This window comes from Helianthus annuus, chromosome 4, assembly GCF_002127325.2.
Source record: "Helianthus annuus cultivar XRQ/B chromosome 4, HanXRQr2.0-SUNRISE, whole genome shotgun sequence".
In the NCBI taxonomy this organism is placed as follows: domain Eukaryota; kingdom Viridiplantae; phylum Streptophyta; class Magnoliopsida; order Asterales; family Asteraceae; genus Helianthus; species Helianthus annuus.
The window spans coordinates 176233771-176249048 of record NC_035436.2 but is presented as its reverse complement, the minus strand read 5'-3'; the positions used below and the strand labels follow the sequence as shown (position 1 = coordinate 176249048).

The window sequence follows — 15278 nt, the reverse complement described above, 5'->3', positions numbered from 1 at the left end:
CATTATGAATTTTCCCAAGTTATAAAAGAGTTTGTGCCTTGTGCATTCAAATCAATTTTAATAAACATTTTTAAATGTGTCAGTTGAATGTATTTACCAGTGTAAACTGACGTATTTTCCCCAAAAAGATTAAGTGCAGGTACCTAAACGAAAATTGGCTGGTATTAGCTCCCTAGCGTCGTGATAAGTCTCGCAAGCTTGATTGCAGTATCTGATGGAACAATATTTTATCTTTATTTAAGATCCACTGTGGATATTCAACTTCTGTAATACATTGATATTATCACCAGAGGTTGAAATATATATTTATCTTATGCTTCCGCTGTGCATTATATAATTGTGTGGTTTGACTATATTGTTACCAACATCGTCACGGTAATCCCCCACCGGTGAGACACGTGGAAATAGGGGTGTGACAACTTGATCGCAGCAGTTTTAGCATATCTAACCACACCGTGCTCCCTATTGGTCAAGATGTGAATTTACAACTGTTGAAAGCTATCGAGGAATCTGAGATGTATGTTGTTGTATTCTCCCCTAATTATGCTTCTTCTGGAAGAAGCCTCGACTTGTCTGTTTATTTCCCCCAAATCTCTCGTCTTTATCGCCCCTCATGTTTGTTTTATTTTATGCTTCTGTCTTTCTATATTATTTAATTATGAAATAATTTAACATGAATAGAATATAGATGAAAGAAAGCAAAGCTTACAAATAACGAATACAACTTAGAGAAGAAGTACTCGTTCAACACAAAGTGTTTTCATAGTTTTTTTAAAGCCCAATGCAAGTGTATGTCATGTAAAGGTTGATGTGTTATGCAGGTTAATATTCATCGGTAACAATCTTGACTGAAAGTAATATAAGGTTATTAATGATTTTGTCTCTAGAATTTGGCAGGGACGAGAGAAAATTCATATTGGAATTTGGTGAACAACTTGAGAAGATGCAACGACCACAAGATGCACCTTGGAATTTGGCATCCGCAGCATCTAAACACTACGCCGGCCCGATGGGCTTTTCACCGGTTTTACGGTCTGGCCAGCCAGTCCGGTCCGACCTTCAAAACATTGATTTTGTGTATAATGGGTCATGTTAAGTTGATAACTGTTTTATGCACACCAGGTGTTTAATGAAATTCTTGAACCAAAACCCACCATTTTGATATTGATCATGTTAAGTTGATAGTTCTTTTATGTGCACCAGGTGTTTGATGAAATGCTTGTACCAAAACTCACCATTTTGTGTTTAAATGGTATGTATAGTTTGATATTATTGGTCATGTTAAGTTGATAGTTTTTTATGCACACCAGGTGTTTGATGAAATACTTGAACTAAAACCCACTTCAAACAGATATATTGTTTTGAAACTTTTTTAAATATCCAAATCTCAACCAAGAAAACATGTAAAATAAGTTCTAGATTCTTAAGTTTATCTTTTTTTGGTTCATAGTAGTGAAAATCGGGCCCTACAATATATAAAAAAAACTTAAAATATAAAATAAAAAATGATATATATAATATTTTTTTGGATGCCCTATATATATGGGCTTATGTATAACCTTATTGGTATACTATGAAAATAATATAAAAAGTATAACTTACAAAATACACAAAGAAAACTCATAAGAGAATTGAGTTATTGAACTTTTATTTTACTCTTACAGTGTTTATGTGTAAATTTGTGTCACATGATCAATACCAAAGAGCAAGGTCTATTCCTCTTCCCATTGCCTCTTTTGACCATTCCAATCCACCGTATTAAGTAATTTTAAATTTAAATGTGCCTCGGAAACAAAAAAGACTTAAAAGTGACAAGAATCAAACCTGCAACCCAAGTATAATTATTGAATGAACTAACCATCTCTACGATATGAACATGACTAAATTTTTAAGGTTTATATTTATTTTTTAAATACAAAACGAAGATTTTTTTGCGCCCTAAAGGGTTATGGGCCTTATGTGGTGGTCCACCTTATGAGCCGGCCAGGTAGTCCCAGTAATAAAATACATTCAACATTGATATCAGAAGAGTTGCTTTATGCAACAAATTTGGATGAACAAATTTATACAAACACATGCTTAGGTCCTCCATGTGGGTGTAGATGTCGATTGTTTTAAAGGAATATTTACAGCCTAGTTCTAGCCTTTAACTTCAACATGATAACGTTCAGCTGAAAATTAGGGTTTAATAAGTCCGACCTCCAAAACAACCATCGCGTTCATGTTCTTCTGTACACCAAACAACAACTAGCCCTCCAACCATCGCGTTCCTCATTTGTAGGCCCGGCAATTTCTACCCAAATATGAAATACCTAAATTTGGGTTAATTTGGACTTTAATTTTAAGTGCTGGGTCATGGGTTGATTAAAATTATTAATGGGTCTAGATGGGTAATAAGAAAATCAGAATTAAAAGTGAATGGTCAGGATAGGATGGGCCATTAAGAAAAGGGATATTTACATATATCCCCTTACTAAGTGCTCTTATTACATATTTACCCAATCTTTCAAATTAATTACACATTTCCCCTTTTCTTATAAAATTACCCAATTACCCTTTTCATAGCTCTTTTCTAAAAAACACCAACGTTCAGTTTGTTTCCTTCCAGAAATGCCTGTTGGATTTCCTCCATCCCTAGCAACATCGTTTCACTTGCAAGCAACCCTAAGGCGATGGTGAACAAATAGTCGAGTTTGGTGTAAATCTGGTTACCTTGTTCAGCGTACAACAAATCTTCTTTTTGGAGTGAAGCAGAAAAGGTTCGGTGGTGAGGTAGGTGTTAAACTGTTAATCATATCTATTGGGACAAATCAACCCGCAACAAGATATCACCAGAATTAGTTTATGGAGATTCAAATGTAATTAATGAAATGGGTATGTAAATAGATTATTAAGGGTAAAATAGTAAATTAATTAGAGTAATTTTAATGAAATGGGTATATATGTAATATATTTTAATGAAATGGGTAAATGTGTAATATATATGGTTTAGAAAGGGGAAATGTGTAATTGATTTTAAAGGTTGGGTAGATATGTAATAAATGATCTTAGGAAGGGGAAATATGTAAATGACCCTTTAAGAAAAAGAGAATGGGGTTTTTACCCTAACAACTACTCATCTACGCTCTCCTCATCTTTTCTACTCTACCAGTACAGTACGCTCTCAATTTCTACCCAAATACTCCCTTAAATCAACCTATTAACAATCTATTCTACACTTCTTGATCGACTGAAAGGTATGAATTTCACTTTTGGTTGATTTATTTTCTGTAAATTCACTATGCATTCTAAACTTCTTCTTACTTGTTCAATTTCAAATACACATCGAAACCATAGTTAGGAATCCTATGTGAATATTCATGACGATTTAGATGTCGTTTGAGTTGTTTGATGGATTCACATTGGGATTTTGTAGGAGTTGTTGGATACTTAGATTCTTGTTTTGGGAAACTGTATGATTGATTGAGGTTAATGTGGTTGTCGCTTTAACCAAGTTTCTACATGTTCTGGTCTTGTTTTGCTAAATGCTAATGGCGATGAAGATTAGGGTTAGGAAAAGTTAGCTGGAACAAGAAATCAACATAAGAACAAAAGATAATTGAATAGTTTGCAGTAGAGGTAGCAATTTAGACTCATTTACGCATCATCAACGGGTCAATTTGGGCGTTAGGGTTTAAGCAACATTGGTATATCTACTGCTCATTTTTCAGGAATATTGTGTATCTGATAAAACAGCAGTGTTGTCATCAACTGCAGGGTATCCTTGTCTCACACCTCATACTCGTTGAATACTAATTCTTTACAATCGACTAAAACGTTGCAATCGTTTCTGCTGCATCGTTTTTTCAACTTATCAACATTTCGCGATTGCTCAATCATATCACTAAAGAAGATGGTTATGTAAAAAAAATCGAATTCAATGATGAAGGCTCTTGTTACAGGCCGAGGTATGATTAACTACTAATTCACATCTTTTTGGACCAATCTATATACTAATTTTGCCTTTGTTACAGGGAAGTTACGCGGTAATATCGGTGTTCTATGTGAGAGGTTATCATCCACACATATTGCGCCTTTTGATCTGCAACGAAGAGCTTGTTCTTCTATAAACGAAATCGATCAAGAACACATTACACGATTTGACGGAAAAAAGCAAGTGGTTGACTCTGTGTGTCGGATCTTGGAGGGCGGTCCATGGGGAACATCTTTGGAAAATGCTTTATTGAAATACAACGAAAGTACGCAAAGCGATCTTGTGATTTCTGTTTTACGGAAATTAAAAGACGTCAATCTCGCGATAAATTATTTCAAATGGGCCGGAAGTAAAACCGATCAACCGCATTGTCCTGAAGCGTACAATTCGCTTCTCATGGTGATGGCAAGAAGTAAAAACTTCGATCGAATCGAACAAGTTTTCGAAGAAATGAATCTTGCTGGCTTCGGCCCATCTAACACCGCATGTATCGAGTTAGTCGTAAGCTGTGTCAAGACTCATAAGTTAAAAGAAGCTTATGATATAATTCAACTAATGAGAAAATTCAAATTTCGTCCCGCGTTTTCCGCTTACACAACGTTGATAGGAGCGCTCTCAACCGTTAACGAACCCGATCTCATACTCGCATTATTTCACCAAATGCAAGAGCTCGGGTATGAAGTACACGTGCACCTGTTCACAACTGTAATCCGCGTGTTTGCTAGATCTGGCCGCGTTAATTCCGCTCTTGCGTTATTAGACGAGATGAGAAGCAATTACGTTGACGGGGATATCGTTTTATATAACGTGTGTATCGACTGCTTCGGTAAGGCGGGAAAAGTCGATATGGCTTGGAAATTCTTTCACGAAATGAAAGTTCACGGTATCGTGCCGGATGATGTCACATACACTAGCATGATCGGTGTTCTATGCAAAGCTAATAAGCTCAATGATGCGATTGACTTATTTAACGAAATGATTCTTATTAAGAAAGTCCCGTGTGCGTATGCTTACAACACCATGATCATGGGTTACGGAATGGCTGGACGGTTCGACGAAGCGTTTCAATTACTCGAGAAACAAAAATCGAAAGGTTCGATTCCAAGCGTGGTGGCGTATAATTGTATACTCACTTGTCTCGGGAAAAAAGGAAAATTAGATGACGCTTTGACGTTATTCGAAGAGATGAAGAAAGACGCGTCACCGAATTTATCGACGTATAATATTCTTATAGATAATCTCTGCAAGTCGGGCAAGCTCGATATTGCGTTAAAGATTCGAGATTCCATGAAAGAAGCCGGTTTGTATCCCAATATTTTGACCGTGAACATAATGATCGACAGATTGTGTAAGTCGCAACAACTCGATGCAGCGTATGAAATATTTGAAAATCTGGATCGTAATTGCGCACCAACCGATTACACTTATTGTTCGCTGATCGAGGGATTAGGCCGGCATAATAGAGTTGATGATGCGTACAAGTTATACGAACGGATGTTGGAAGCTGGTGTGACTCCGAATGCTGTTGTGTATACGTCACTTATTAGAAACTTTTTTAAATTAGGAAGAACGGAAGACGGTCATAAGATTTATAAAGAAATGATACGCGGTGGGATTGTTCCGGATTTAACCCTTTTGAATACGTACATGGATTGCGTTTTTAAAGCCGGTGAAACTGAAAAAGGTCGAGCTTTATTTGAAGAAATTAAGAGTCACGGTGTTGTACCAGACGCCCGAAGCTACTCGATACTAATTCACGGGTTGATAAAAGCAGGGTTTGCGCGCGAAACTTATAAACTCTATAACGCGATGAAGAAACAAGGGTGTGTTATGGATACGCTTGCATATAACACCGTTATCGACGGTTTTTGCAAATCCGGCAATGTGAACAAAGCGTACCAGCTTCTAGAAGAAATGAAAGTGAAGGGGTATCCGCCAACTGTCGTCACTTACGGGTCGGTAATCGACGGGCTTGCGAAAATCGATCGGCTTGATGAAGCGTACATGCTTTTCGAAGAAGCTAAAACTCTCGGTGTTCAGTTAAATGTAGTTGTGTATAGCAGTCTTGTTGACGGGTTCGGAAAAGTCGGTAGAATCGATGAAGCTTATTTGATTATGGAAGAATTGATGCAAAAAGGTTTGACCCCGAATGTATACACGTGGAACTGTATGCTCGACGCGTTAGTGAAAGCCGAGGAAATCGACGAAGCACTAGTGTGTTTTAACTCGATGAAGGATTTAAAGTGTATCCCGAACGCGATAACTTATAGCATAATTATAAACGGATTATGTAAAGTTAGAAAGTTTAACAAGGCGTTTGTGTTCTGGCAAGAGATGCAGAAACACGGGTTGCAACCGAATGTGGTTACGTATACTACTATGATTTGCGGGCTAGCACGGGCTGGAAACGTGTTGGAGGCTAACCGTCTTTTTGAGAGGTTTAAGAAAAGTGGCGGTGTTCCAGACTCGGCTTGTTATAATACTATGATTGAAGGGTTGAGTGTAGCGAATCGCGCGATGGAAGCGTATATGTTGTTTGAAGATACTAGGTTGAAAGGATGTTATGTGTATCCTAACACTTGTGTTGTACTTATGGATTCACTGCATAAGGCTGAGTGTCTTGAGCAGGCTGCAATTGTGGGTGCTGTTTTGAAGGAAACAGCTAAGGCTCAACATGCTTCTAGTTCTATGTAGCATGTTATAATGTTTATTTTTTCTGTCATGCACTCCAATTGTTTGACCTTTTGCCTCAACCAACTTTCTTAATTTTTTTCTTCTTTTCTTTGTTTTTTATGAGGTTTACTGCAAATCTTGAATAACAGACTTCATTATCTTTGAAAAAAGATCATACCCATATCAAAGTTAAGAACTTTTCCCTTGAAAGATATTGATTTCTTTTAGGGTTTGATCAGGTTTACTGTCATGCAATCCAAGTGTTTGACCTTTTGCCTCAACGAACTTTCTTAGTTTTTTCTTCTTTTCCTTGTTTTTTCTAAGGTTTCCCGCAAATCTTGAATAACAGACTTCAAATTCTGTAAAAAAAAAAAGATCACACCCATAAAAAAAATTAAGAGCTTTACTCTTGAAAGATATTGATTTCTTTCAAGGGTTGATCAGGTTTAACTGGCAAAATTTGATGAATCCTTACTACCCGGCTGTCAAACAAGAGTGTCCTTCAAGAGAAAAACAGCCTGTGATGGTGGACATGCCACAACCAATTGAAGGCCTACATGAGGCTGGACCTCCACCTTTTCTGACAAAGATATATGATATGGTGGATGATCATAGTGTAGATCACATTGTTTCTTGGAGTAGAGGTGGTCAAAGCTTTGTTGTATGGGACCCACATGCTTTCTCTACCAATCTTCTTCCTAGATACTTCAAGCACAACAATTTCTCTAGCTTTGTCAGGCAGCTTAATACTTATGAAGTTTCTTCTTTCAATAATTGTTGGTAACTGAATTTTTTCATCTTTTTCTCTTGAATCTGATGCCTGTGATTTATGAGGTGGCACATCTATGTTTTAGCAATAGTTTTCATTTTGAGTTTATAGTTTTCAGGATGTTTTTTGGACTCTTGATGAGTTTGTTAATTGAACCTAACTGTACTCTTAGGTTCCTACTTTCTAATGTTTCATTTAGTTGGTTGAAAAGTTCTTTGCTTTTCTGTTGTCTCCTTAGTGAAAAATAAAGGTCAAATCTGTACGTATTTATGATACAGCTTTTTAAACATTTGATGCATCATACTTACATTTTTTTTACAAAATATTCAATTTGTTGCATTATATGGATAAAAATAATGCATAAAAAAGGTATGTTGTTGCACATATCGGTATATATTTAGCAGATCGGATTTTTTGGGGGGTTTGCCCAAAAATTAGTATATAGTTACCAGTTGTTAGGAGCGGTATCTCTCTCCCTTGTTCTCGAGTTCATCATTCTTAGGAATTCCTAATCTCATCACTCATATACACCTTAACCGGAAACCAGACCAAGCTGACAATCATGTTGTCTACATCTATCCCTGCTGTGGTTGCTGAGTTGCAGGTACACTTTTACATGTTTTCCATTATGTATTTACATAACTAATCAACAATATAACATGATGTACAGTCTAATGTCTAATATAGAATCCTTATAAGCGTTGCGCTTGTCCCAAAGGTGTCTGTTGCATTCCTTTTGTGTTTCATTGCCTGTTGAGGTGTGACATCTTAGTAATTCGTGTATCAAAATTTAAGAAAAGAAATGAGTAACTCTCGTGTTTTAGAACAAATTCTGGAGTTTTTTTTTTGTTCTAATGTCTAATATAGTATGTTGTTGTTGACACCTTTAGGAAGCCTGTGTATATCTTCCAAGCAGTTATGAAGGGTTCCTTTTGGTATAAGGATATATGGATTTGCCAAATAGGGGAATCTTCAAATAAAAACCACTAGTTATCGCGAAAACTCGAAAACTAACTAAAAAAACCTAAAAAGTATACCAATTTTTTTTTTTTTTTTGCATACCAATTTTCGCTATTTATATTATATAAAAAAAAAAACTTTTTTTTCAAAAAAAAAAATAAATTGTACTGCACATGTGTAATATTACACATGTGTACTACACATGTGAATTATTACACATGTGCACTACAAATTTTTTTTTTTTTTGAAAAAAAAGTTTTTTTTTTATATAAAAAACTAGTGATTTTTTAATAAAAAATTGAAAAAAAAAATTTATGTGTTTTTTAGGCTTTTTTTAGTTAGTTTTCGAGTTTTCGCGATAAAAGTGGTTTTCATTTGAACCATCCCCTTGCTAAATATATGTCTTAAGATCATTATATAGCCACGGTTGCAAAATTCATTATTTATTGAATAAACTTCTTTTATATTTTCAAAGGAAAAAAAGGTCATTTTTTTTTGTAAGTAGTCAAAGTTTGCTCATATATATTTAGATATTTAGAGAGAGTGTAATTCCCACACCACCCAAAAGGAATAAACGGATATAGTTGATCATCAATTATACCAAATATTTATCTACAGGTTAGCCTATCGCTTTATAACCTAGTGACATCTAGGAATGAGATAAGATTTTGGGACCAATAGGTCTTGCGTTCGATTCCCACATGAGGGGGGGGGGGGGATTCGATTTCCTCCTAAATTGATGTATGACATTATGCCTAGTGGAGATCCATATGATCGGGTGGTTCCGCTGATGGCACGATGGTACTCCAATAGTCCGTTAGTGATCCAAATTTCTGTTAAAAAAAGTTATTTGCAGGTTAAAGAGAAGGTTAAGCGCGACGGGATGTAAGCTTTGGAACTGATAAACTCATAAACAAATATTGTTTTCATTTGGAATGCAAAGAAGGATTGTTACAAAAATAGCCGAAGGGTACAAAAATAGTTATTTGGGGTTTTCTCTTTCGCTTGTTATAATGATTGCACCGAAATGCAACACTGATTGAGTCTCCACTTCGGCACCCGCCGTAAGAGCATTCACAATCCGTCCCACAAATTCTGTGACACCTCAACCGATAATGATGCTTTATAACACAATTGATACAAAGAGTGCTTATTTTATTGATAACAACTTAGAATACAATATCTGAAAACTGAAATATAACATCAGATCAGACTAAGTCTGGTCTGATATTACAAAACTTTCACCAGATTACACAATCTAGAATATACAGTTCTATCCACTATTAAGAGTCTGAGGTATACTATTCCATCACATCGATACAAGCCTGGACTATAGCTCACGATCATGCCTTATTAACTGTAACACATGCTTAAAATAGATGTTAGCTATCACTGGTGAGTTCATGAATATACACATGTTATAAATCACATTATTTCACCATGACTTTGTACCCGCCCATATCATCATAACCTAACGTCAACAGGTGACACATCGTCATATAGTTAATGTCTCTACACCAACCGGTGTAGTACCAGACAAATCCCGCCTATCGGCACGTATAATGCTTAACCGTTCAGAGACAAATGTCCGACTAATTCAAATTAGAGGTATTAACCATTCAGACTCAGTATAATGCTTAAGCATTCAGAGGCAAATGTCTGAACCATTTAGACATCTGCTCGCGAAATAAACAGTCTGAACCATTAAGACTCTCATTAAGAGCTGAATCAGAACCATTAAGAGTCTCATTAAGAGCTAAACAAACAACCTCTTAGTGGTTTACTTACTAGTTTTAATTAATAATGGTAGTTTAGTCATTTCACACGCGCTTAACTGAAAAAGTTAACTTCTATTAAACTACTCTTGCGCCGAAGATGAACGGAGCTAAGCGATCTGCCGAAGCTGTGGGATGTAAAAATATATCGGTAGGGGGGAGGACTATCTGAGTAACAAGCCACCAAATCACAAAGAACACATATAATTTTAGAAAGATAAGGACTAAAGATGAAATTATATACTAATACAATTACCAACTTGAGTTACACCTCTTGGTCTAAGCATCACACCCCTTGGTTTAAACATCATGTCTTGAGTTACACCCTTTGATTTAAACATCATGTCTATACATACCAAAGTCATTTATGATACAAATATACAAAAAGCGCATACAAATACAAAAGGCATGGCATTTATCATTATCTGCTCAACATTCCATCACTAAAAATAACCGCTTCAACCAAACCTATTCTTTCACATTCCGTCTCTTTATTACTCAATAACGCTTCAATCAAACCTCAAAAGGTAACAATTTTAATATATGTTCAATAGATTCAACTATATGCCTCTTCACATGTTTTTCTTTTATTACCTTCTTGAATCGCAAGTTGTGTTTTAATTCGATAATTCATAGGTATAGTAAATCATCAATCAGATGGACGTTCTTTATTTATTACACAACATCAACATCATCCTTGATCAGAATCATTCAAGTTTGTTCAATCCGATTTTTTTAATGCCCGATCAGTTATTTGTTTTTCTGGCGAGCAATTCCGGCGATTAAACTTTCTTAAATCGGTTCAAGCATATCCCTTTTCCATGTTTGCTGTGTTTTTCTCCTTTTGAATTGCAACAAATCGACACTGTGTTTTTCTACTTTTTGAATCGCAATGACTATTTGAGACATCATGTTAGCGCTCGCTGATTTTAATCTAAACATTTAACCTTTACATCTAGATACTTTTTATTTGAATACTTAATTTCGTAACTGTTTTTCCCAAGTAAGTTATTCTGTTTCTTGCCTTTTAATTAGTAAGTATGGTATTAGTCTTTCTACAAATTTTCATAAATTTGTTTTCTTTTAATTAATATTGCATATTTGATTTAATGCTTTATCGTCTTTATTTCTAAGAACTCGGCATATCTTTTTTTTTTAAAGTGATTACCGGTTACACGATCTTAACCGAACTCATGGTTCATGCATTGAAGCTTCTACTTTTGATATTTGCAGTGTGAATGTCATTTAGGTTTAACTAGGATTGCGACCCGCCGCAATGCGGCGGAGATTCTTTAGTTATAACTAAGTTGATCTAGGACCGCACGTTATGTTAAACCTGTCAAACGGGGAAAAATAGACGGTGTAAAAACGTTCACCCACACACGCACGTTGCGTCATGTTAACTCGCAAAATTTAGAACGAAATGTAAAAACGTTAAACCAAAGACGCACGTCGCGATGTCTTAAGTCACAAAATTTAGAACCAAGCATAAAGCGAAAAATTTGCGGAAAATGAAAACTATAAAGGACCAAAGTTGAAAGTAAAAAAGTTATGAGGATAGATTGCAAAAGATAAAAAGTTTTGGGTTAAAAGTAAAAAAAAAACAAATAGTTTTGGGTTAAAAGTAATTTATGAAATACATTTGAATGAAAAATAAAAAAAACAATTGTTTTTGGAAAACCCCCAAAGCCAACGTTATGACAACCATATGCATAACCATATTTTTTTTGAGAACCCCCAAAGCACACCCCGCGTTGCGGCGGGGCGTAAAACGGTGTCAAATAGTACTAATGTCACACAACCGTCATCGACCACCAACCCTGACTCGACCTAGGATATGCGTGTTGAGACGAACCTGTCAAACATGGAAAAATAGAGGTAAAAACATTGAACCACACATGCACGTTGCGTCGTATTAACTCGAAAAATTTAGTACTATATGTAATACGAAAATTTACGAAAGATGAAAAGTATAAGTGATAAAAGTTGTGAAGTTAAATTGTAAATAATGAAAAGTTTTTTGTTAAAGTTAAAAAACAAATTATGTAGGGTTAAAATTGCAAAAGGTAAAACCCGTTGGGTTAAAAGTAAAAAATCAATTTTTTTTTTGAAAAATGCCCAAAGCACAATGTACAACTCACTATGCACATATAACTTGCTAATTTATATATGGAATAATTGATCAATTTGACATTTTAATTAGCATGTGTTTTATTGCATAATTTTATTAATATTTGCTTTTACTTTTACTTTTCATATTCTTTTTTTTGTTGATTTGTGTTCTTCGATAGATGATTATAGACGAATTTACCAATTTGCACACATGATCCGATTAGAATTTAACATTTACTTTTCTTAATATGCCTTAAATGTTTCTTTTTTAGATTAATTGACATCACATAGAACCTCTGTGTATCTCTGCACCCCTAACACCACATGGTGTGGGCGTGGATCTGTGGCGTTTATGCTTCTCCACGTCGCGCATACCACACCGTCGTCGGCATTATCAACGGCGTTTACGGACGGGCTTGGAATTCTCCATCGGCGTTGAGACTTTAAGTTGGTCGACGTGGTATGTTGTGAATGAGGTGGCATGTGGTATGTATATGTGTTCGAATAGGATTTTTTTCAGGGTACTATATAAATCTAGCAATAGTGTAGGATTTCGTTGTTATATCTCATTTGTTTATCAATTGTGTTCGTGTGTTGTTCATTAATATATAAAAAAAATTAGCATAGGCAAACTAAAATGAATGTTTCAAGTATTTTTGGGGGTGCCTAAACAAGCAATAGTGTAGGATTTCGTTGTTCTCATTTGTTTATCGATTGTGTTTGTGTGTTGTTCATTAATAATATATAAAAAAATTAGCATAGGCAAACTAAAATGAATGTTAGAAGTGTTTTTGGGGGTGCCTAAACAATATTATTACGTTGTTCTTGCGTTACTAATCTTTTTCATTATTTCATTGCATACAAGAAACTCAAAATGACATTCATCAGGATACCTCCTATTAAACCATGTTATATTTGAAGCTTTAACTTACCCATTTGATATGCTATTGTTATCGTTACCATTACTTGTCGTATATTACTTATCATTTATTTTTTAGTGTCGCATCCAACAATTATCTTTACCACATTTTCAACGCACATACATAATAACCAAATGTATATAACACAACGCCCAACGCCATTTAAGCATGCGATAACAATTGTTTAAATTTTTTACCAATACAATTCGTACGTCACCATTCTACTTACCACATTTGTAAGTAAGTCAGCACTAATCATGTTTAGCTCAATACTAAAACATTCGTAATTGACATCCCGCCGCAACGTGCGGGCTGGCGTCAACTCGTTTAAGACAACAATAGGAAGCGTCCATAATTGTTAAACACAAAAATTAGACAAGAAAACATAAAAACTACTATTCATGGGTATCCATAATTGTTATAATAATAAAAATAAATAATAAATAATAAATAATAATAATAATAATAATAATAATAATAATAATAATAATAATAATAATAATAATAATAATAATTACACAGAAAACAATAAAATTACTATTCATAAGCATCCTTAATTGTTATATTAATTAAAATTAATAATAATAATAATAATAATAATAATAATAATAATAATAATAATAATTTATATATCACGTACCCGGTAAATAATTATTTTAATAACACATATACGAAAAAAAACTCAAGTAAAGTGATACATGAAATGATTTCTTTCCACGCTTAAAAGAATAATTCTACCAACTCTGTCAACATAAAAAATTATAGTATTTCATACACTCCAATTATAAAGAATGGAAGGCAAATTAATTTGTTACAATTTATTTGTCTTTTTTTAATTAGTTGTTTATCAAATTAATTTGTTATATATTTTTTATATTGTTTGTAAGTTATTTATTTTATATTGTTTGTAAGTTATTTATGTTTTTAGCTTCATTTTATTTAACTTTAAGTTAATGCACGGTGTTTGTAAATTATTTATGTTTTTTATCTTCATTTTTTTAGTTTTTAGTTAATGCACATTTTTTTTTAAGCTAATAAAATCCTTTTAAATATAAAACTTTAAATTAAGTCAAAATAGTTAGTTTTGAGGAAATCTGAAACGACATCGCAAAATCTGAGAAGATATAAAAAATAAGAAAAGTTTGTGAAATTTGATATGGCATTAACGTATCATACCATGAAAAAATGGGACGACTCCTTGTGCTCTTCATCGATACAAAAGGGCATAAATAGTTTAATCTTTAGAAATAAATAGATTAGCCTAGCAAAACTACTGAAAAAAAAAAAAAAAACACAATTCGTTACGCATTCCACTTTCCATATAGAAAATGTCAACTCATCAGTTTCCATTTCACCTCCGTTCCCTGATTTTAATTTATCAAATGATGCCACCAAAGTTTCAATACAATTCAATTACCACATTCAAATCCTCAATCACATTGCCATAATAATTTTATCCTTCAATTCCCATTTTGTTTTATCAAGTTTTGTTATCACAAATTTGTTCTCAATTTCATATCCCTTACGTAGATACTTTTCGAACAATCCCAATATTCAGGTGTCAAAACCCACGGCTCCATTCACCACCTTAGCACAAAGTTGGTTTGTGTTTGATTCATTTTTATCATTCACATGCTTCTATATATATTTGTTACAAGTTATTTCTCGTGTATATAATAAAATTGTGGGGTGTTGGTTTCGGTTTTGATGGATTCGAAGCCGTGGCTACATCCGGCTCCAACATATTTCCCATTGGACGCGCACTGGGACACAGATGATGACGCGCCTGGCCCTCGCTGCGGCCACACTCTTACAGCCATTGCACCAACCAGATCTCATGGTCCTAGATTAATATTATTCGGCGGCGCTACCGCCATTGAAGGAGGCGCTTCATCCACCAACGCGGGCATTCGTAATGATCATTGTTTTTTTTTAATTATTATATGTGCATGGAATTTTTTTATGCATGCAAAATGATAGTTTTTTTTTTTTTTTTTTTTTTTTGGGATTCAGGATTAGCTGGTGTGACAAATTCTGTGCATGCATATGATATTCATACGAAAAAATGGACCAGGTTGCTTCAGTTGTATATTGTT

The 15278-nt window shown here is 34.5% G+C and overlaps 1 protein-coding gene and 2 long non-coding RNA genes across 5 annotated transcripts; all 3 read left to right on the top strand.

The window, feature by feature from the left end:
- Positions 1–379: 379 nt before the first annotated feature.
- LOC110939175 lies at positions 380–1304 on the top strand. The gene is made up of 2 exons (XR_002592037.2): positions 380–517; positions 888–1304. It is a non-coding gene; the product is annotated as an uncharacterized LOC110939175 (long non-coding RNA).
- A 1782-nt stretch (positions 1305–3086) lies between these two features.
- LOC110941319 (pentatricopeptide repeat-containing protein At3g06920) lies at positions 3087–6759 on the top strand. Of its 3 annotated transcripts, none has more exons than XM_022182939.2 (3): positions 3087–3236; positions 3757–3947; positions 4014–6759. In XM_022182939.2, exons 2-3 carry the CDS (start codon positions 3920–3922, stop codon positions 6665–6667), a joined length of 2682 nt encoding a protein of 893 aa, XP_022038631.1. In that variant the 5' UTR covers positions 3087–3236; positions 3757–3919; the 3' UTR covers positions 6668–6759. The 3 variants fall into 3 exon arrangements, with proteins under 3 accessions (XP_022038631.1, XP_022038632.1, XP_022038633.1); XM_022182941.2 differs by having other exon boundaries at positions 3103–3236; positions 3739–3947; XM_022182940.2 differs by having other exon boundaries at positions 3102–3947.
- Positions 6760–10588: 3829 nt separating this feature from the next.
- LOC110939176 lies at positions 10589–12843 on the top strand. Its single transcript, XR_002592038.2, has 2 exons — positions 10589–10677; positions 12535–12843. It is a non-coding gene; the product is annotated as an uncharacterized LOC110939176 (long non-coding RNA).
- Positions 12844–15278: the final 2435 nt, after the last annotated feature.